Source organism: Carcharhinus amblyrhynchos, chromosome 18, assembly GCF_965287045.1.
Source record: "Carcharhinus amblyrhynchos chromosome 18, sCarAmb.v2.hapA, whole genome shotgun sequence".
Classification (NCBI taxonomy): Eukaryota; Metazoa; Chordata; class Chondrichthyes; order Carcharhiniformes; family Carcharhinidae; genus Carcharhinus; species Carcharhinus amblyrhynchos.
In genome coordinates this window covers 22,430,949-22,455,352 of record NC_137341.1, presented here as the reverse complement: position 1 = coordinate 22,455,352, position 24,404 = coordinate 22,430,949, and the positions used below count along the sequence as shown (strand labels likewise).

The window sequence follows — 24,404 nt, the reverse complement described above, 5'->3', positions numbered from 1 at the left end:
AGGGTTGAACTCTCCACTGGTTGGAGTCATTCCTAGCACAAAGGAAGGTAGTTGAGATTATTGGAGGCCACTCATCCTCACTCCAAGACATTGCTCCAGGACTACCTCAGGATAGTGTCTTAGGTCCCAATCATTTTTTGGCTGCTTTATCAATGACTTTCACAAGATCAGAAGTGGCAATGTCCACTAATGATTGCACTATATTTGGTACCATGAATGACTCCTCAGAAACTGAAGCAGTCTGTGCCCAATGCAGCAAGACCTGAACAACATTCAGGCTTGGGCTAATAAGTGACAATAAGATTTGCACCATACAACTGCCAGGGAATGATTATTTCCAAAAAAAGAGAACTAAGCATTTTTCCTTGTGTTACCATTGTTGAATCCCCCCTACAATCAACATATTGAGGTTTATTATTACCCAGAACCTAAAATGGACGTTTCATACTGTGGATACAAGAGCTATGATGTGTAGATGCCAGTGTTGGACTGGGGTAAACGCAGTAAAAAGTCTTACAACACCAGGTTAAAGTCCAACAGGTTACCAAATAAACCTGTGGATTTTAACCTGGTGTTGTAAGACTTCCTGCTACAAGAGCTAGTCAGAGGGCAGAATTCTATGGCCACTATCCTTACTCCCCATATTCACCATCTGTAAAGCACAAATTGGGCATGTGATTGAATACTCTCCATTTGTCTGCATGAATGCAGTTCAAAACCAGCAAGGACAAAACATCCCACTTTAGCACCCCATCCGCAACCAGAAATGTTCACTCTTTCCACCACTGGCACACAGTGGCAGGAGTGTGTACCATCTACAAGATGCACTGCAGAACTTGCCAAAGTTCCTTTTGACAGCACCTTTCAAACCTCTACCAGCTGGAAGGATAAGGGTAGCGGATATATCACCATTCCTTCACTGTCACTAGGTCAAAATCCTGGGATTGCCTTCCTAACAGCAATCTAGGGGTACTCACACCAGATAGACTGCAGCAAATCAAGAGATTAGAGAAGCTACAATGTATTACTATATGCTTGCTGAACAGCGAAAACAGCATGCAATAGGAAGGGTACAATCACTGATGGGGTGGAACAACAGTCAGTGGAGATAGAGGAACAGATATGTGAAATAGATTATAGAAAAATGTAAAAACAACAGTTGTTGTGGTGGGTGATTTTAACTTCCCCTGTATTTTCTGGGACTCCCTTAGTGCTAGGGACTTGAAGGAGGGGGAATTTGTTAGATGTGTCCAGGGTGTTTCCAAGCAATATGTAAATAGTCCAACTAAGGAAGGGACCATACATACTAAGACCTGGTATTGGGGAATAAGCCTGGCCAGGTGATTGAAGTTGCAATTGTGATGCATTTCAGGAATGGGTGACCATAGTTCTGTAAGTTTTAAGTTACTCATGGATAAGGATAGGAGTAGTCCTCTGGTGAAAATATTAAACTGGGGCAAGTCTAACTATGACAATATTAGGTAGGAACTGGGGAATGTAAATTGGGGGTGGCTGTTCGAGGGTAAATCCATAGCTGTCATGTGGAAATCTTTTAATGGTCAGTTGACCAGAACCAGCATGTTCCTGTGAAAATGAAGAATAAGGGTGATAAAATTCGGAAATCTTGGATGACAAGAGAAATTGTGAGCTCCGTCAAAAAGGAAAAGGAGGCGTGAATAAAGTTTAGGAAACTGAGGACTGACAGAACCCTCAAAACATAAAGAAAGCAGAAAAATACTTAAACAAGGAGCTAGGAGAGCTAAAAGAGGCCATGAAATGTCCTGGGCAAACAGGATTAAGGAAAATTCCAAGGCGATTTATACATATATAGGAAAGAGTAGGACTTTTCAAGGACAAAGGAGGAAATTTATGCATGGAACCAAAGGAAGTGGGTGAATACTTTGCATCAGAATTCACAAAGAAGAATGACATGGTGGATGGTGAGCCTGGAGAGAGATGTGCTGATATTCTAGGGCATGTCAGTATAAAAAAGGAGATGATGGGTGTTTTGAAAAGCATTAAGGTAGACAATTGGGACCTGATGGGATCTATCTCAGAATACTGAGGAACGCAAGCGAGACAGTTGCTTGGGTCTTGTATGAAACATTTGTATCCTCTTTAGTCACAGGAGAGGTTCCAGAGGACCGGGAAATAGCCACTGTTATTCCCTTGTTTAAGAAGGGCAACAGGGATAATCCAGGAAATTCCAGGCTATTGAGCCGTATGTCAGTGGTAGAGAAATTATTGAAGAAGATTCTTAGGGACAAGGTTTACTCACATTTGGAAAAGTACAGACTTAACAGCGATAGACAGCGTGGCTTTGTGTGGAGAAGGCCATGTCTCACAAAGTTGATTGAATTTTTTGAGAAAATGACCAAGATGATTGATGAGGGCAGGGCAATGGATGTTGTCTGCATGCACTTTAGCAAGCTCTTTGACAAGGTCCCTCATGGCAGACTGACATAGAAGGTGAATCAGATGGAATCTACGGTGATCTGGTAAGATGGATCCAGAACTGACTTGGTCATAGAAAAGAGAGTAGTGGTGGAAGGGTTTTTTTTTGACTGACTGGAGATCTGTAACCAGTGGTGTTCCACAGGGACTAGTGCTGGGACCACTGTTGTTTGTAATTGTTTGGAGGAGAATGCAGATGGTCTGATTAGTCTGTTTGCAGTTGAGACAGATTGGGGGACCTGTGGATAGAGAGAGAGGATGCCCAAAGTATGCAACAGGATATAGATAGGCTGGAGAGTTGGTTGGAGAAATGGCAGATGGAATTTAATCTGGACAAATGCGAAGTAATGCATTTTGAAAGGTCTGATGGATGAGGGAAGTATACAGTAAATGGCAGAACCTTAAGAAGCATTAAATATACAGGGTTCCAGACATACAGGTGCACAGTTCCCTGAAAGTGACAACACAAGTCGATAACGTAGTCAAAGAAGGCATCTTTGGGGTTACCACTGACCAGAACTCAACTGGACTTGCCATGTAAACATAGTGGCTACAAGCACAGGTCAGAAGCTAGGAATACTATGAAATGTAACTCACCTTCTGACTCCCCAAAGCCTACCTACAAAACACAAGTCAGTGTGATGTAATACTCCACACTTGCCTGGTTGGGTGCAGCTCCAACAAAACTCAAGAAGCTTTATACCATCCAGGATAAAGCAGCCTGCTTGACTGACACCACATCTACAAACATCCACTCCCTCCACCATCAATGCTCAGCAACAGCAGTGTGTAGCATCTATAAGATGCACTGCAGCAATTCACCAAAGATCCTTAGACAGCAGATACATTGGAACATCACCATCTGGAAGTTCCCTTCCAAACCACTCATCATCCCGACTTGAAAATATATCACCATTACTTCACAGTCGCTGAGTCAAAACCCTTCCTAACAGCATTGTGTGTCAACTCACAGCACATGGACTGCAGTATTTCAAGAAGGCTGCTCAGCACCTTCTCAAGGGTAACTGTGGATGAGCAATAAATACTGGTAAGCCAGCAATGCACATGTCCCATGAATGAATAAAAAAGAAATCCCTACATCAGGTTTCCTTGCAAACTGAAAACAAACACCATGGGCAGGATTTTACCACTTTGTTGGTCCTAAAACCATAAAATCCCGCCCATGGTCAATGGGTCTTTCCATTGTGCGCCCCTCATCCACTCTGATTCCATGGCGGGCGGGGTGGTAAAAATCCAGCCCATGATTCGCTGGACATTTAATTAATTTCATTATTACATTTAATCTTATGACCAATTTTTTAACCCTGTTTGTGATTCACGCCAGAGAGAAACAGCAACGAGGTCGAATTATGGTCTTGACCTCGACAGTTTGGAAAGGGGCCAAATCTCAATAAGATGAACTTCAGCATAAATCTAGCAGAGCACAACAATACGCAATCCATTGCATAAGATCTAAAAAAAAACACCTTTGCATAATTCCAGAGGTCCAGATAGAAAGCAAAGAATATTGAATCCTAGATGGACATTTCTGAGTGCCAAGGCTTCAGTCAGGTTTGGTATTGGATTGTTTACAAGCTGGTAGGAATCTGAGTGTGGAAAAGCCAAGAACTTGAGAATTTGATGTGGTTTGGGAGGGTAGACAGATAAATTATATCTTTTGTAATTGGATAGTTCAAACAATAGCAAAGTAATGATTGGGTTAAATCAGTCTCCAAAGGCTGTTTCGTGTAGAAGCATTGTTGGGCAAGCTAATGGGGCTAAAGGTAGACGAGTCTCCTGGCTCTGATAGAATGCATCCTAGGGTACTGAAACAGATGGCGAGGAAATAATATTGCACTTGTAATTTATCAAAATTTGCTGGACTCTGGGATGGTTCTGACAGATTGGAAAACAGCAAATGTGATACCACTGTTTAAAAAGGAGTAGACAAAAGGCGGGTAACTATAGGCCAGTTAGCTTAACTTCTGTAGTGGGGAAAATGCTTGAATCTGTCATCAAGGAAGAAATAGCAAGACATCTGGATGGAAATTGTCCCTTTGGAAAGACAGCATGGGTTCATGAAAAGCAGGTCATGTTTTGCTAATTTGGTGAAATTTTCTGAGGGCATTACAAACACGGTAGACAATGAGGGACTGGTGTTTGTGGTGTATCTAGATTCCCAGAAGGCATTCGACAAGATGCTGCACAAAAGACTGCTACATAAGATAACAGTGCACGGCGTTATGGGTAATGTATTAACATGGATAGCGGATTGGTTAACGAACAGAATGCAAAAAGTGGGGGTAAATACATGTTTTTCTGGTTGGCGATCAGTGACTAGTGGTGTGCCTCAGGGATCAGTGTTAGGACCACAGTTGTTTACAATTTACATAAATGACTTGGAGTTGATTTGGACCAGGTCTAGTGATCAAGGTTTGCAGATGGCAGAGAGGCAGAGCAAAGTGTGCAGAGTACTCTGAATGTTTGCAAAGGGAAAAAGATAGTCTAAGTGAGTGGGTGAGGATCAGGCAGGTGGAGTACAATGTTGGTAAATGTGAAGTCATCCATTTTTGTAAACACAGCAGCAAAAAGGACTATTATTTAAATGGTAAAAAATTGCAGCATGCTGCTGTACAGAGGGACTTGGGTGTCCTTGTGCATGAATCATAAAAGGTTGGTTTGCAAGTGCAGCAGGTAATTAAGAAAGCAAATAGAATTTTGTCCTTCATTGCTAGAGAGATGGAGTTTAAGAACAGGGAGGTTATGTTTTGGTCTCCTTACTTGAGAAGGGATATACTGATATTAGATGGGGTGCAGAGGAGATTCATTAGGTTGATTCCGGAGTTGAGATGGTTGGTTTATGAGGAGAGACTTGAGTAGACTGGGACTATACTCATTGGAATTTAGAAGTATGAGGGGGGATTTTTTTAGAAACATGTAAAATTATGAATGGAATAGATATGATAGAAGCAGGGAGGTTGTTTCCACTGGTGGGTGAAACCAGAACTAGGGAGCGTAGCTTCAAAATAAGGGGGGAACAGATTTAGGACTGAGTTGAGGAGGAACTTCTTCACCCAGAGGGTTGTGAATCAGTGGAATTCCCTGCCCAATGAACCGATTGAGCCTACCTCATTGAATGTTCTTAAAGCCAAGATAGATTTTTGAACAGTAAAGGAATTAAGTGTTATGGTGAGTGAGCAGGTAAGCGGAGCTGAGTACACAAAAAGACCAGCCATCATCTTATTGAATGGCAGAGCAGGCTTGAGGGGCCGAATGACCTCATTTTGCTCCTCACTCTTGAGTTCTGATGTTTATGTTCTTACTTCCTTATTCTTCACAGCCTATTGGTCATTTGAAAAACACAATTTAGAAGTGTTGTGGAATACTTCCCCGCTTGCCTGGATGAGTGCAGCACCAACAACGCTCAAATAGTTCTACACCATTCGGGATAAAACACATTTGATTGACACTCCATCTACCACCTTAAACATTCACTCTCTCCACCACCAGTGCATAGTGGCTGCCGTGTGTATTATCTACAAGATGCACTGTAGCAATTTGTTAAGCCTCTTTTAGCAGCACCTTCCATACTAGGATCTCTGCCAGCCAGAAGCACAAGGGCAGTTGATGCATGGGAATACCACCACCTGTGAGTTCCCCTCCAAGGTCACATCATCTTGATTTGGAATTATGTTGTCGGTCCTTCTGGTCTTTCGCTTTAGTGGATAAAAATCCTGGCACTCCCTTCCTAACAGTAGTGTGGATGTATCTATGCCAAGTGATTCAAGGTACTGACTTATCATCTCCAGGACAAATGGTAGCCTTGCTGGTGACACTCACAACCCATGAACAAATACAACAAAATTATGATGCTGCAGGATTACAATAGCTCAAAGCAAAGTACTACAGGTAAAAGCAAAATACTGGAAATCTGAAATAAAAATAGAAAGTGCGAGAAAACCTCAACTGGTCTGGCAGCATCTGTAGAGAGGGAAACAGTTAATGCTTCAAGTTGAATATGATTCTTCTTTGGAACTGATTCACTTTCAGGTTTTATTCATGTGGATTAATTTGCTTTTGATTGGAGTGAAATTCTTCACCTGTATTATGCAGCATCAAATATCCCACCCCTGTTCCTTTCTGCTGAGATCTTTTGGTAGTAGAATTTAGGTAGTCCGTGCATATTACACAACCAATCATTGCCTGGGTTTTATCCTCTTCATAAATGTTAATCTTTTAATTGTTCATCTAAGCAGTCTGTTTAATGCCAACTTATTAATTATCTTCCATATTGGAGTTGTGCCAATGTAAATGTCATTCTTCAGACAGTTTGAAAATGTCTTGCACCATCCTGGTTCTGTAAATATAAAACCAATTCCTGTATTGGTTTTGGGACTCCAGCAGACATTATTTGTAGTAGTACTGTGTAAACTTAAGAGTGCCTTATAAAATGGTGTTAAACCTATCTGCATTGCAGAGTGGTTTTTATTTTCAGTTTCTCCTCTGAGCATCAAGGTACAAAAGGGCTTTAGGGACTACTCCCCAATAAAAGGTGCAAAGTCTTTATGCGGAATGGTTCCAAGAGCACTGGCAACTCCTCTGCAACTTGTCAAGTGACCATTTTTTATGTAACCCGAGACAATAAATGGCACCAGTTCTTCTGACGGTTGGAAATCACAGTTCAGCTTGTGCATGTCAGCAGTGATTTTCAATAATGATCATTGGGTAATAATCAGGATTATGAACCTTGGCTGAGATCAATCAATAACATTCAAATAGTGAATCAAATCTGAAACTTTTCACACCAATCCCCAAGATTCTGTACTTTGGGGTGGTCCCCTAATTGTTTGTAGGTCAGAACTGAATTCCTATGTTTTTAAGGAAATAGAATGCAATAAAGGCTGTTTTCTATCGGGTATGTGATCATTCTACAGTATTGTTATACGGATGACAAATGGTTTATATCTGAATTTTCCAGCAACATTCAAGAAGCTTGACATCATTCAGGACAAAACAGCCTGCTTGATTAGCATTCCATCCACAAATATTCACTCCCTCCACCGTCAATGCACAGTGACAGCACTGTGTACTATTTACAAGGTGCACTGCAGAAACTCACCATGACTCTTCAGACACACCTTTCACACACACAACCGCTACCATCTAGAAGGGTAAGGGCAGCAGATAAATAGAAACACCATTACCTGCAAATTTTCCTTCAAGCCACACACCATTCCATACCATATTGCCATTCCTTCAACTCCTTCCCTAATAGCATGATGGGTGTACCTACACCTCTGGGACCATAACAGTTCAAGAAAATAGTTCATCATCACCTTTTCGAGAGCAATTAGGGATACCAATAAATGTTGACTTAAACAGTAACATCCACATCTCGTGAATAAATATTAAAAAATGCTATTATCATCCTTTATATGTAATACTGGAAGTACCATTGCAAACAGAAATCTATGTCAATGATGACCCAAGTATTTGAAATCAAATACACATTTGTGTCAGTAAAATACTGAACCCACAAGTTGCCGGGAGTCCACAGCTGCAATGGCAGTTTCGTTATCAGAGAAAAATTGATGAAATGGGTCAGTGGTGTACTCAAAGTAGGCTGACTTGACATCACATCTGCTGCCAAGATTATACTAGTGTCATGGAAGTATTATCTCAGCTCTATTTATCATTTGCTCATTGATAAATAAATGGAATTTCTTTGGATGTTCATTATTTTCCACCTAATCTTCATTTCCCCCAAAAACTGAACTCTTAACTTGTGGAGGAGATTTTCAGTAGGTAGAGTCATCAGTCTCTCCTATAATATATGCTGATCTTGTCCCTAATATTTTCATGGTAACTCTAATGTTTTATGTACAAATGAGTGCCTGCTTTTCCAGAACATGAAGCAGATGTAACACAACACCAGGTTAAAGTTCAACAGGTTTATTTGGAATCACGAGCTTTCAGAACACTGATCCTTCATCAGGTGAGTACAGCAGCACTCCAAAAGCTTGTGATTCCAATAAACCTTTTGGACTTTAACCGGGTGTTGTGAGACTTCTTATTGTGTCCACCTCAGTCCAACGCTGGCATCTCCACATCATGAAGCAGATGAACAAAGGATACTTTAATGAAAATCTGTCGTAGTTGAAGTGCTACTGTTGGAATAAGGATCCTGTTTTCACATTGCTGCCACTCTGAAAAATAATGTAAATTTGCATAACTAACCATTTTACTTTATCGCTATAAATGTTGCTGTTTGAAAATTTTACCAGAACATTGCCATTCACTTAGTGACCTGGCGTCATCTTCAGATTCCCGTTTTGCCCGTGATGACTGCTAACCGGTTGCTAATTACCTGGCTTGTCTCTGCCTTCCTTTTCAAAATAAGTACTATGTTGGTCACTCTCCAGTTCTCTAACTCTCGTCCATTCTGTAGAGCCCTGAATCATAATATCTTGGGTCTCACCGGCCTGCAGCTTGAGCAACAGCTCACAGAGCATGCTTCAGCTGAATGATCTCTGTCACAATACTCAAATCAACAGTGCCCACCATCTGCCTGAAAGGGCAGTGAGGTGGATTCAATAGTAACTGTACTTCCAAAAGGGAATTAGATATATACTTAAAAATTTTTAAGGCGATGGGTTCAGAGCACTGTGTACATGCTTTGGCATACAAAGGTTTCAGAAAAAGTTTGTAAGTTTACTGTGCGAGTAACCCTCTGTATTAAAAAAATCTTTAGTGATGCTTTTAAATTTATTTCCTTTAGCCAGCAGTTCACAGATCAGTGGAAATGGTCTTTCTCTATTTACAATGGAGAACCCTGCGTGGTTTTCTGTTCCCTCACAGATGGCTCCAGTATAAAATCAACTTAAAACTAATCTTGTGAATGAGCAGCTGATCTGAAATCTTGACTTGAATCAAGAATGACCCCAGGAAGGAAGGGTTTGTCATATGAGGAGTGGTTGAGGAGTCTAGATCTATACTCGATGGAGTTTAGAATGTTGAAAGGGGGATCTAATCGAAATGTACAGAATACTGAGAGGCCCGGATAAAATGGACATGGAGAGGTTGTTTCCACTAGCGGGAGAGACTAAAACTCGAGGGCACAACCTCAGAGTGAATGAATGCTCCTTTAAAACTGAGATGAGGGAAAATTTCTTCAGCCAGTGGGTGAATCTGTGGAACTTATTGCCACAGAGGGCTGTGGAGGCCAGGTCATTGAGCGTCTTTAAGATGGAGATAGATGGGTTTTTGATCAATAAGGGGATCAAGCATTACAAGAAGAAGGCAGGAGAATGGGGATGAGAATCATCTCAGCCATGATTCAATGGCAGAGCAAACTTGATGGGCCAAATGGCCAAATTCTGCTCATGTATCTTATGGCCTTATGGTCTAAATGTAATAGATTTCAGTCACTGATGTGCAAACATTGTTCCTTTTTATGACAATTTGGTTAAATTTTAACACATCCTGATTGACCATTCATCATAATCTGCTTAGGACAACTCATTATCATGGCGAAGGGTATCACCTATTTAAGAGCACTTCAGGCTTTCTTTTGTTCATTGCCTAGTCTACTGCCTGTCTCCACGTTCATGTTAAAAAATGAAATGGACATCTCGCTGTACCTGTCAAACTATTCTATTCAAATGCCTTTCATTCACTATGAACTGTATATTACTAAAGCAAATCACACAGAATCATCCTGTTTGTACGCCTATTGACTTTGCTCAGCCATCCATGAAAATTCAGTGTGCCTTATCAGGTGCATTAATATTTCAGCATTTAAAAGTAGCCCGTTTCCTAGTGACCCTGAATTCTCAATGTTAGTTATCCATTTATATCATGTTCAAGCAGGTTCCACGAGTTGGTGGTTTCATCTGGTGCATTTTCATTTCTACTTTACAAATAAAAAGACAGGACTACGTAGTGTGTGCCTGCTATTGTCTTAGGACTAAATGAAAAGGCTTGGCATTGTGAGCAAGATTTGTGGTTAATAGAAAGCATTTGGGACAAATTTACAGCAGATGGATGGGGAAATGTATCAGTAACCCTGAAAACCATATGAGAAGGTTCTGATATGTTATTTAAATTGTAAACGACTTTCTTGTAGCTAGCTGTACACACTCAAAGCCTACATTGAGCCAGTTTCCTCACCCTTAATAATTCTGGTGATGTGGCTTGTAAGCAGTCTCATTGAATCAGTGTACCTCGACATGCAATCAAGTTGGCAGTGCCAGTTTCTTTTACTTCCTCTCTGCCCCAGCACACACTACACGAAAATAAAATGGAAAAGCTGGGATTTAATTTAACTGCAGTAGGATTCCGGGAGTTCAATAGTTATATGGTTGATGCATCATGTCTACATTAACTGCACCTGCATATTTAAATAATCAGTCATTTTGTTTTATTATTCCATTATAATTACAAAAGAGTAAAACGCAATTAAATTTTGAACAGCTTGGCATTCAGGCTGTCTTTAATATTCTGCTAATGTGCAGTGACACTTGTCATTCTAATTTTGAACAGCAAGCCACTGCAGTCAGCTTTGTGTTGTAATTTTCTCGTGTAACACAGAAATTGAAATTCAGCCTAAAAGCTATGAAGTAGGCGAATAAAAAAAGGTGCAGTAGAATTTCATTACTCTATTTGTTCGTGTTTGCCTTTAACAAAAAAACGAAAGCAGTCTCTTCGTGCTGAAGGATATAATGAAAATGTCAATTATTACCTCAAAAAGACCTACTGAAAACTTTGAAATAATTTTACAGAAATAATCTTTTTGAAAATGCAAATGTTGTGATGTACTCTTTCTAAATAACTCTTTGCTTCACTGCCATCTCCCAGCAAAAGCAAAATATGATCACATTGAGGATGTTTCATATTCTGCAATACTTGTTATTTTAGCAAAGTGGCTGTAATTATCGATTTGTTTTAAGTACTGCATTATTGTTATTTTACATTTATAATACATAAGATCTTTTCTGATAAGTCTGAATCCTTGACAAAGATGCAATACAAAACATTTTGTAAGGGCAAAAAGAACTGGTTCACTTATATTTGTTCAAACTCTGTTTAGATGACCTGGTCAGGATACCAGAACAGATTTGCATTAGACCCAAGGCTTGTGGCTCGTCAGGCTGCCATGGCATATAATTTCAAGTTGTTACAGACTCAAGGAAGGCTTTCACCTGGCCCTTATAATGTTGGGACTTCGCCACATCAGTCACACATGGATAGAGATTTGGAACATGCAAAATCTGGTGAGTTATTGTCCATAAAATTTAATTCATCTTTGGGGTATAGTAGTTGGTTTCTATTTTCAAATTTTCAGATGTGCTGAAGAGGCATCGTCATAATGTACCTGGGCAGAGTTAAATACTAGACATATAAACATTATTCTGTCATTGATTACCTTTGAGAATCAGGGTGATCTATAGAAAAAGAGTTACTCCAAAAGATAGTTTAATCATACTGTCGTGTCAAGAAGCTAAGAACTCACACTTTTTAAATAATATATACATAAGTATATGATTGTGACAAATTTATTTTTAAAAATCTGGACAAGGCTTTAAAATGACTGAACCACAGCTGGCCATGACACAAACAAAAGGAACATTCAGACATTTAAGGTGGAATTTTCCCATCTTGCCTGCCACGGGAATTGTAGCAGGCAGGAATGGACCACGCAAAGGTGCTTCGGGCAGGGATTTCTAGTCTTTGGGGTGAGCACAGCTGCAACATCCCGCCCTCTGATTCTTAGGCCAGTTGTAGCCAATATTATCAATCTCAAGAATCCAGGCTAAGGAATATGCACCCTTGCCAGAATTCTATTGCCCCATCCACCACGGAATTGGAGTGGGCGAGGAGCATACAACAGAAATGTCTGTTGACTTCGGGCAGGAATTTCCAGTTTTGCTTGTGCGAGGTGTAAAATCCCGCCTCCTTTGTCCAAGCCAAAGTGGAAAGGTGGGAGTCACTACCCAGCCCTCTCCCATCTTCCCAAGTTGCAGGAGCCTATAATACTGCCTGTGGGGCTGCCAAATGCAGACTGCCATTTCCTATTTAGCAAGAGGCAGCTTAACAAAGGACTCTGTCCAGATTTGAATATTTGGTTCTCCACATGCACTGTTTCTACTGGAATTTCTGAGTTTCTGTACTAGGGGCTCCAAGACTAATTCATCTCTATATGCTATTCCATCACTGAAATCATCGCTACAGGAATAGTGAATTATCCAACATCAGACTTCAACCGATTCTATGAAAGAATATATCATTGGACTTTAATTCGTGAGCAGATGGTTAGAGTGGTCAACTCCTAGAATCTGGACGCAATAACCTGGCAGCAGACCCACAAGAAGTCTAATGCTGCCACCTGGGTGGTCAAGGTCAACGAATGAATCTTCACTTCACATCTTCTACCATCCACAATACCACAATAGTGTCTCTCTCGGCATTACAGCCCTATCATTCACCACTATCACTCTCTAGGACTTGCATCCAGCCTCCATTTGGTCCATCTCCCATTGTTGCTAGCAGCTCAACCATTTCTTGTTGTCTCCATGTGCCTCCATGGTACTTGCATCACCCTGACACAATGCTGCACAGTTCTCTCTCTTCCAGGAAAAGGTGACACATGATATAAGGAAGCAGATGGGGACAAGGATGTCTGTATCTTCTGAGCCCGACAGAAGATGGATGTCTGCCTTATGGGGATGATTACGTTGGAGCCCATGGCATTCACAGTCACTGAGGATGATGGCATGTCATATACCCCTTAGCAACTCCTAGTCCCTCGTCATCTGGGTATGATGAGCAAAATGCAAATGTGGCCATGGACTTGATGCTTCCCGCCCCATTCCATTTTCTTCACTCCAACCTTCCCTCTCCAAGTTCCTGCTTTCATACACCTTAGAACTGCTGCCTACTCAACCACAGCAACGTTAGGATGAGGAAAGAGAGCATTAGCAAGGCTATGATGATGAAGCATTGTCACTTGATCTGGCACTTGCAAGTGCCAGCTTAAATATTAGCACTGCATGTACTTTGGTAGAGATTTGGGATCAGCGTGTGGTTTGTCATCCAGGCAGGAATGGTCTGGCCTGTAGCCAGGCTGATTAATTTGCCAGAAGATGAGATGGCAAATGAGTGTTGCTGAACGACAAGCAGCATACAGGAGAGCACTTAGGCACACACAACAGCCTTCTTGCACCTTGGTGACAACAACAATTTATATTTATTTAGCACGTTTATTATAATGAATGTCCCAATGTGCTTCACAGGAGCATTATAAAGCAAATTTTGACACTGAACCATATAAGGACATTTTAGGCCGGATGACCAAAAGCTTATTCAAAGAGGTAGGTTTTAAGGAATGTCTTAAAGGAGGAAAGTAAGGAGAAGAGGTGCGGGGAAGGAATCTGAGCTTGGAGCTGAGGTAACTGAAGGCACAGCCACCAGTGGTGCAACAATAATAATTGAGAATGCAGAAGACACCAGAATTTGAGAAGCAAGGATCTTGGAGGACATTTGGATTGGAGGAGATTACAGAGATAGGAAAAGTAAGGCCATGGAGGGATTTAAAAACAAGGATGAGAATTATAACACGAAGATGTTGTTTGACTTGGAGCTTATGTAAATAGGCTAAGTATGTGAATGATAGGGGAATGGAATTTGCCATAAGTTCAGGCATGGGCAGCTGTGTTTTGGATGGCATCAAGTACAGCAGGTAAAATTGGAAGACTAGCCAGGAACGAGTTGAAGGAGTCTAGAGGTAATAAAGTGTTGCGTTCCTATGACATGGAAATAAACCCATCAGTATATATTTTTAAAATGTTATCTTTATTGCTATTCATTTTTAAAACTGATCTTTTTCTTCTGAACAAAGAACATTAAGATGTCTGCTCCCAGTCACTCATCATGGAGTTGGCCATCTGTCTGGGAACTATCCATAGGGGTTTCAAGGACAAAATAATTATTTTCCGTTTCTGGAATGTCACACTTCATTATGCCTAGAGAGCTACTCACAGACTTGGAACTGTTCAGAATAATTGCAAAGAGAATTATGGAGATGTCATTTGCATTTGATAAGCCAACCTTGCTCGTAGAATCAATGGATGGGACTTTACAGCCTTGCTCGTCCCAAACCCATAATATCTCACCTGAGGTCAACGGACCTTTCCATGGTCTGCCCCTCACCCGCTCCGATTCCCGTGGCAGTAAAATTCTGGCAAGTGAGTTCTGCTGAGACAATGACCCTGATTTTACCGGCATGTTGCGTGCAAGGCTCACAGAACAGCATGCTCTGTTGGCCTCGGGCACAATCTCACCATTCTTGGGCGGGTGTGCCAGTAAAATTCTGGCCAATGGCTTTTCAAATGGCAAACTTTTCAACAGCTAATGACTAAGACATTATCAGTTCTGTATTCAAAACTAATTCCAGATGCTGGAAAATATTCCTTTTGAAGTCACTGTGGAGAAGGAAAGTCATATGACCTAAACCTCTGGCCTTCTGGGTAGTTAAAATTCCATCTTTAGTTTTCACAGTCAGCCTGTTGTTTAACATCAGTCTGGTAAGACACAAAGAAACAGGTTCCTCCAGGCAGAACAACCAATCCAGCTAACCTGACTGCCGGAAGATTTCATATCATAGCCTACAGAAACAGCTCAAACTCTTTGTGCCTACCTCACCTTGTGACATTAGCCCCAGTGGTAAAGCAAATCCTAAAACGTCAGTGTTCAACCTACCAAACTCAAACATTTCAATAAAATAATTCCTATTGGACTCTGACTTTGAACTCTAGATCTCACATGAACCAATATTCAATTTTTGTGGTCCCTATACTGTTTTCTATCCCTCCATATACTGTGTGAATGTGAGCAGTGCGACATAGCGAACATTCTTTTTTGCGTGTTTTGAATGTGTAAAATAAATTAACTTCCAGAGTTTATTCTGAATTCTCATTTGCTGTGGATTAGTTATAAAACTGGATTACAAAACCCAGGAGTTTGAGAGAGCATACAACTGTATTATTTAAAAACTAATTCAAACACCTTCTGCTTACGGATAGGTGTAAGAGAAAATCAGTACAAATGAAACTATCGCTCCTGTCCAGAATAGAAATTGGGGGTTCGTCCAGGATGACCCATTCAAACCATATGTTGATCAAATGAGCCAAAGGAAAGAATTGATCGGAAAGATCAAGTATCTGGAACAATTTTTTTTAATAGACACAGGAAACTACCACAGCAGATTCCTTTTGTGAGAAACGCAGCTCACAGTCAAACAATTTAGTCGAGTCAAGTTCCGAAGGAGCAAGGTATTTTATTTAACGTTCTTGCAAGACTGGGTGTCCAACAAAATAGGCACACCTTACATCGAGTTTAAGCAGGCTTTTTATACTATTTCTACAAGCATGTTAATCAATTACACAATACATTGTTCTCCCCTAATTGGTGGTCCCTATCCCATTTATGTGTTGTCATTCCCCTATTGGCTCAAGGTGCCCATAGCCACAGGCTGTGCTGTATGCCCTCTAACCATATTTTCCTGTTATTGCAAGAGTGCATATTGTAGGGTTGTTTCAATATCCTTACTTGATTAGTTCTCATGAGACTCATCCGTCTTATCAATGTTCCCTGGAGAACTGTTAACAAGTCCAGTTCAGACTGACTGTATGCAGTCTTCTGCTAAATTAATCGCTGATGTCCCTACTATCTCAGTGACCTTTATCCCCCTGTAGTTAGAAAATATACTCAGTTGCAGAAACAACACATCTTGCTTACCATTTGTCTCACAATCTGGACATTTTACATTCCTACAAGATGTGGTGTACACGTCTTTCTTCACACTGCATGTCTGGTGTTATCCCTACACAATAGGCAGTTTCTTCACTGTCCTTGACTATAGTTCTGTCTAGCCTCAGAACTTTCATACCCTGTGTTAGTGATTAAATGTTAGTGATTAAAACCACAGTTGCTCCCATAATGTGGGTTGGCAATATGCCGAATCGTAGGTTTCTGTCCTGCTTAGTTTGTTCTCATGAGATAACATTCATTCCCCCTCATCCTTGCCCCATCCTGTGTTGTTTAAACTATGTCTGTTTGCTGTTGTATAGTTACAAGATCCTAGTTCTATTTCTTCAGTCATAATTTTATGTTTACCACACTTTATATTCATCTCTAACACTTTCCCTAACACTTAGAAAAACTGACAATGTTTGATGCACTGAGGTGGGTAAAGCAAGGAAATTTAGCTTGCAAAACATTAGCATCCCTAGCACAGAACAACTGAAAGCTGTAGCTAGAGGTACAAATGAAACTACCCAGAAAGATAAAGTGGAGTTAACTGATCCAGTTGCTGGCAGAGCATTTGGACTTTATGGGCCCGATTTGACCATTTTGATTCGAAGTGCTGAATCTGGGCGTGATTCAGATCCGACTTGTAAACCCTGATCTCAGGTGCCCTCATTCATTGAGCCTGAAAAAAAGTTGTGAATCTGAATTGCGCTGTGGGCGGGGTTTATCACGGCTGAAAGGCTGCTTCTCTGGCCGGAATCTTCAACTGCGCGTGCACAGTTTAAAAAAAAATTTGAAAAATGCTCCCCTGCCGCATCACTTCTGGGCTGCAAAAAGTGGTCTGGGAGCGATGGTCCCCACAGACATTACTGCACCCCCATAACATAACTGTCTTCCTTATCCACCCACACTCACCTGCTACCCAGACTGATTGCGACCCCCTGCCCCATTTCCGCCCCCCACCGATTGCCCGCAGAGTGGCAGTGGACCCACCCCCCTGCATCTCCCCCACATCTGGCCCTCCTCCTTCCACCTCCCACTAAAGCACAATCTGGCCTCCAACCAACACCCCACCCCCCGCCCCCAAACAAACCAGAGAACAATCTGGCCGCCTTCCTCCCCACCTCCCACCAGAGAATGATCTGATCACCACCACCACTGAGCTGAGTTAGAGAGCCACTGGAAGTTCTGAACTTATCTCTTCAGAAGCTGGAGTGCTCAAAACATTTGCCGAGCATGTCTGTTTGGCCCGACCACGATAGTAAAAGGGGGAAATGCAGGTAAGTTTGGATGTTCAGCCCATTAAGTCAATTTAAATGCATGCAAATGCATTTAAATTGACATCATGCCCATTTCGGGCATGGTCCCAAGAGGATGGTCCATTTTTGGGCCTTGGTAAAGGAGGGAATCGGCGCAGATGCGAGCGCAGATCGTGCTATTCGCCTCACGCCCGACTTTACCAAGTTCTTGTGCCCAAAAACAGGCGCAACGCAATGATAAAATCGGGGCCATATATGTCAAACAGAACAAGTAGATGAGGAGTTCAACCCTGACTCGGAGTCTTTTCCCCTAGCCAAATTCAAGCTAGATAATCATGATGTAGAGTTGCCAGCATTGGACTGGAGTAGGCACAGTGAGTGGTCTCACAACACCAGGTTTATTTGGTAGCAAGAACATTTGGAGCGTTGCCTCTTCACCTGATGAAGGAATGGCGCTCCAAAAGCTCGTGCTACCAGATAAATCTATTGGACTTTAACCTGGTGTTGTGAGACTACTTATCAAGCTGAATAAGGTCAAGATGCAGCTAGAATTTCAGGAGAGAGAAGGGGAAGCTCAGGAAAAGGAGAGAGGAAGAAGAATTCCAGCTAGGAAATTCGGAAATGGAGTTGGCAGCTTAAAGGAAGAAAGGGAGAGACACTAAACAACTAAAAGCTGCATTCAGAGGCTTCTCACTACCTGGTAGTGCCTGATATCTCCCTAAACCAGCGCCGCTTTGAGGCCCCTCAGTATGCTAGATTCATTGCCAAATTTGAAGAGGGTGACATGTTGACAAATTCGTCACTTTCAAGAAAATAGCAAGACAGCTAAAATGGCCACCAGATATACGGCATTTTTAATTAGAGGGCAACTGTAAAGGAGAACTCAACTGATTTATTCCATGCTGACTTTTGTTATTTGTGGGACATGGGCATCACTGGTTACTCTTAAAGGGCAGTTGAGAGTCAACCACATTGCTGTGGATCTAGAGTCACATGTAGGCCAGACCAAGTAAGGACAGCAGATCTCCTTCTCTAAAGGACATTAGTGAAACAGATGGGTTTTTCCGATAATCGACAAAGCTTTCATGGTCGTCAATTGCTCTTGTTCGTAATTAGTGGACTCCTGATGTGTCCACTAATTATGAATAGACTGTGGCTGCCATTCTTAGTCCCTATGCTCGTAAGGAACCCACCCAGACAACATAAAGTTCAAACAGCTAAAGCAAATGGTATTCAGCTATAAGATCAGTTCTTTCAAAGTTCAGCACAAAATTGCTTACTCTCCAACGTACAGATACATTTGGAGGAGCAGAGAATCATCACATCCAGGGTTGTAGCCATCATAGCAGACAGCTATGACCTCACCCAAAGGCGTCAATGGTCCATTAATAGTCCGGAGTACTTGTAGGCATTTTGCAATAGGAAGTTCCAAAACTAATTTTACCTGCAAAATGGATGCCTGTCTCTTTAAGAAATATTATTGCAGCACCCGTCTTGCAGCTTAACTCTTTTTGTTTGCAGAATGACGTAGGGGTACGCTATTTACACTCTTTCTCTAAAATCGGAATCTTGACATCAAGGTTCAATTGATCGAACTGTGTGATGTTTTCTGCCACACAAATGGGATCACCCTCATTTGTATGCTTCTACTAACGGAAGACTGCACAATATGCAGTGGGGTTGCTTTCAAGAGTAACACGAGGCCATTGCAAGTGGCACCATGTGAGGCAATTTCTCAGCCCAGATCTTCATCTCCAACTGGTGTATCTTACATATCATTCGGTCGTACATTTGGAGCTTTAAAACTGCTCGGGGATAAAAATTTTACGTATTGAAAAGGAATAATGAGAAAAACAATTCTTTATAGTTTTAAGTTTCACGATCCAAATCATGGAATTTGATATCTAAATAACTTTTCATATAAAAATCCAAGAATATATTTTAAAACATTGGAATTTGGATTGTTCCATCACCATAATACAGTGATCCTGATGTTAGCCACCTTAAGTATTTTCACACCACCCACTCTTGGAAGATCAACCTCTAGGTTTCTTTTATAAATTAGCAAAGTAGCAAACGTTTTCATTCATAAAGGCAAGAGTTTTCAATAACCTGGGATCTGTCCCAGATTATTGTGAGAGGCAAGGGTAGAAATAACTGGGGCCTTAACAGATATCTTCACATCCTTTTTGACCACAGGTGAGGTTTCAGAGGAATGGAGAGTAGCCAATGGTGTTCCCTTGTTTAAGAAAGGAAGTAGGGGTAATACAAAAAATTTATCGGCTGGTTAGCCTGACATCAGTGGTGGGGAAGCTTTTGGAGAAGATACTGAGGGACAGGGTACATGCATATTTGGAAGAAAATGGGCTAGTTAGTGATAGGTAGCATAGTTTTGTATGAGGAAGGTCATGTCTTACCAACTTGATTGAGTTTTTTTAAGAGATGATAGAGATAATTGATGAGGGAAGGGCTGTGGATGTAGTTTATGTGGACTTTAGTAAGGCATTGACAAGGTCTCACATGGCAGACTGGTACAAAAACTCAAATCACATGGGATTCGGGGTGGGCTAGTTAGATGGATGCAGATCATAGAAGACAGTAGGGCTGGAAGGGTGTTTTTCAGAATGAGATCTGTAGCTAGTGGTGTCCTTTGATTTGATTTATTATTGTCACATGATAAAATATTATTTCTTGTGTGCGATACAGACAAAGCATACTGTTCTTAGAGAAGGAAGTAAGAGAATGCAGAATGTTGTGTTACAGTCATAGCTAGGGTATACAGAAAGACAACTTAATGCAAGATAGTTCCATTCAAAAATCTGATGGCAGCAGGGAAGAAACTGTTCTTGAGTCAATTGATACGTGACCTCAGATTTTGGTATCTTTTTCCTGATGGAAGAAGGTGTAAGAGGGCATGTCCAGGGTGTGTGTGGGGCCCTTAATTATGCTGGCTGCTTTGCCAAGACAGCGAGAAGTATAGACAGAGTCGATGGATGAGAGGCTGATTTGCGTGATGGTTTGGGCTACATTTACAACCTTTTACAGTTTCATGTGGTCTTGGGCAGAGCAAGAGCCACACCAAGCTGCGATACAACCAGAAAGAATTTTTATGGTGCATCTGTAAAAGTTGGTGAAAGTCGTGACTGTCATGCCAAATTTCCTGAGTCTTCTGAGAAAGAAGAGGTATTAGTGGGCTTTCTTAACTATAGAGTTGGCATTTGTGGGGTGGGGGGAGGGGATGGTTGTGGCAGATGGATCAGGACAGGTTGGTGGTGATCTTGACACCTAAAAACTTGAAACCCTGGATCACTTTTACTTCATCTCCGTTGACACAGACAAGGATATGTTCTCCACTACGCTTCCTGAAGTCGATGACAATCTCCTTTTGTTTTGTTGATGTTGAGGGAGAGATGATTGTTGCCGCACCAGTTCGCCAGATTCTCTATCTCATTCCTCTACTCTGTCTCATCATTGTTTGAAATCCAATGGTGGTGTCATCAGCAAACTTGAAAATCAAGTTGGAGGAGAATTTGGCAACAGTCATAGGTGTATAAGGAGTATAGTAGGAAGCTGAGAACACAGCATTATGGGGCACTGGTGTTGAGGATGATCGTGGAGGAGATATTGTTGCCTATCCTTACTGATTGTGGTCTGTGAGTTAGGAAGTTCAGGGTCCATTCACAGAGGGAGGAACCAAGGCCCAGGCCACATAGGTGGAGATGAGTTTTGTAGGAGTAATGGTGTTGAAGGCTGAGCTGTAGTCAATAAATAGGAGTATGACATAGGTGTCTTTGTTATCGCAGTGTTCCAAGTTTGAGTGCAGGGCCAAGGAGACGGCATCTGCTGTGGACCTGTTGTGGTGGTAAGTGAACTGTGGTAGATCCAGGCAGCCTGGGAGGCTGGAATTGATTTGTGCCATGACTAGCCTTTTGAAGCACTTCATAATGATGCGTGTCAGAGCCAACAGATGATAGTCATTAAGGCATGCTGCTTGGCTTTTCTTTGGTGCTGGGATGATGGTCATCTTGAAGCAGATAGGGACCTCAGATTGTTGTAAAGAGAGGTTGAAGATGTCTGTAAATAGCCCTGCCAACTGAACTGCGCAGGATTTGAATGCTTGTCTGGGTACCCCATCCGGGCCAGTTGCTTTCCATGGGTTGATCTTCGAGAAAGCTGCTCTGACATCTCCGATCGTGACCTCAGATAGAGGTTCAGCTGAGGCTTCCAGGGTGGACGGTGTGCAAATCCGCCGGGATCTGTGACTGGGACCTTTGTTATTTTTAGTTTATAACCACTGGCACAGTTGTTGGCACTGTTGCCTCACAGCACGAGGGATCCTGGTTCAATTCCGGCCTCAGGTGACTGTCTGGAGTTTGCATGTTCTCCCTGTGTCTGCACAGGTTTCCTTGGGGTGCTGTGGTTTCCTCCCTCAGTCCAAAGATGTGTGGGTTTGGTGGATTGGCCATGCTAAATTTCCCTATAGTGTCATGGTAACCACGTCGGGTAAGGGGATAAGGCCTGGGTTGGATTGTTGTCGGTGCAGGCTTGATGAGCCGAATGGCCTCCTTCTGCACTGTAGAGATTCTATGATTCTAAATGATATGGATAAAAATATGGGTGGTCTGATTCGTAAGTTTGTGGATGATGCGTATATTAGTGTAGTGCCGATAGAACTGGCGATTGTCAGAGGATACAACAGGATGTAGATAAAGACTTGGGCACAGAGATGGCAAATGGAGTTTAATCTGGACAAGTGCGAGATGATGCATTTTGGAGCATCAAATTTTGGTGTGGACTATACTGTAAATGCCACAACTCTTAGGAATTTTAACAGACGGGGGCGCAGGTGGCATGCTTGCCTTCTCGGCTGAGGCATTAAGTACAAGCGTTGGGAAATCATGTTGCAGCTATATAAAACCTTCGTTAGGCTGCATTTGAGTATTGCATACAGTTCTGGTTGCCACAGAGCTGGTAAAAGCATTTTTCTTGGCAGCTGATGGTGTGTTGTTCTGACAGGCCCAATGAAGACGGTGCTTTTCAACAAGTAGAGTCTTATCTCCCCATTATTGTCATTGAACCAGTCATGCTCTTGCGGGTAGAGGGTCCGAGCATCTTCAATGCAGATGTATGGAAAGCATCCCAGAAGCGTTCCCAGTCGTCCTCAGTGCTGCCTGCGAGGTGTATGTTAGCAGGCTTGATTTCTAAGTCTTCAGCCAGTGCTGAAGTTATACTGGGGTACTTTAGCTTGGCTGCATTGACTCTTTTCATAACCTTGCTTCTTTGTGGTCACCTCTTGGGTCTGATGCTGAGCCTCGTTTTGGAGATAATGAGCCTGTGATCTGTCCAGCAGTCAGCACCACACGTGGCCTTGGTCACTCTGACATCCTGCCTGTCTTTTCTCCTGACAATGACACAATCGATAAGATGCCAATGCTTCGAGTGGGGGTGCATCCAAGAGGTCTTGTTACGGGTAGGCAGACGGAAGGTTGTGTTGATGATGAGGAGGTCATGTGCTGCACGGGTCTTCAGTAAGAGTAGGCCATTACTGTTACACTTGCCCACTCCATGCCTCCCAGTGACTCCCTGCCAGATTGCAGCATCGCACCCTACTCTTGCATTGAAATCACCAAGCAAGATCAGCTTGTCGGCATGGCTCACTGTTGATAGGGCGTCTAGTTCTTCGTAGAACTTGTCTTTCAGCTCGTCTGGGTTGTCCGTTGTGGGGGCATAGGTGCTGATCAGGGTGGCTTGACTTCTGTTCTGTAGCAGAGGAAGTAATGTCATAAGCCAGTCATTCACACCCTTGGGTAGACTATCAAGTTTCCGAACAAGATGACTCCTGATGGCAAATCCAACTCCAGCATCACAATGCTCATTGCTGCTGCAACCACTCCAGAAAAAAGTATATCCAGTTTCAGTCAACTGACCTACGTTGGAAAGACGAGTTTCACTCCAGGCTGCAATATCAGTGTTGTACCTTGCAAGCTCTCTGGCAACTAAGGCTGTTCTTCTCTCTGGTCTGTCTGCTGTAGGGTTGTCCAAAAGCGTGCGCACGTTCCAAGTGCCAATGGTGAACAGTGTCACCTTGTGTTTTATTTTGTTTGTTCGACTGCAAGATGGGATCCATGCCAGTGGTAAACTGGCCGGGGTGTAATGAAGCAGGCAATGGTCAGCGGAAAACGACCAGGGCAAACTACAAAAAACTGAACTACTTTAAAAAAAAATCATTGCTTTCGACCATCACCTTTATATGCATTCCACCTTCTACAATTCTGATTTTAGTTCCAGTCAGATGCAGTTTTTTAATTTGTCTTTAATTATCTGTTTTTTTTAATCTGAGCTATTGGTTTATCTACATATGGAATAAGTGGCAGCAATTGCTGTGAGTCTTTGGCGTGGGAACCATCTAAGAAGGTTCCTGCACTGAAAAAGAATTCTGAAATCTCAAATAAAATAAAAATAGAAGATGCTGGAAATGGCAGGTCTGGCAGCATTTGAAGAGAAAACAAAGTTAAGATTTCAAGCTAATGAATTTTTATCGGAGAAGGGTCATTGACCTGAAACCTCTGATAAAAGGTTATTGATCTGAAATGTTAATTTTGTTCCTGTTCCCATGGATGCTGCCTGACTTGCTCCAGTATTTCCAGCATTTCCTGTTCTTATATCTGCAATCTCAAAACAATGCATAGTGGTAGAAAAAAATAAAATCTGAAGCAAGTTTTCTATCAACTGCTTATCATAGTGTTTATAGGCAGCATGATTTCCAGTGCTACCTCACTGTAAAATGCACTGTCCTTTACAGGGTAGGAGTTTGTTTGTGAACATTGAGTTTCAAGTTGGACAGATGTAAATTTTTCCATTTATATTTCTGTACTCATTGTCATT

General features: G+C 41.9%; 1 protein-coding gene across 2 annotated transcripts in view; it reads left to right on the top strand.

Annotated features, from left to right (window-relative positions):
* LOC145354910 (ATP-dependent RNA helicase with zinc finger domain-like) overlaps window positions 1-24,404 on the top strand; it is a 377,450-nt gene that overhangs the window by 274,766 nt on the left and 78,280 nt on the right. For both annotated transcript variants that reach the window (XM_080206535.1, XM_080206534.1), the window contains one exon: window positions 11,543-11,726. In XM_080206535.1, coding sequence (XP_080062661.1) covers window positions 11,543-11,726 — 184 coding nt within the window. The remainder of the gene's footprint in view (window positions 1-11,542; window positions 11,727-24,404) is intronic.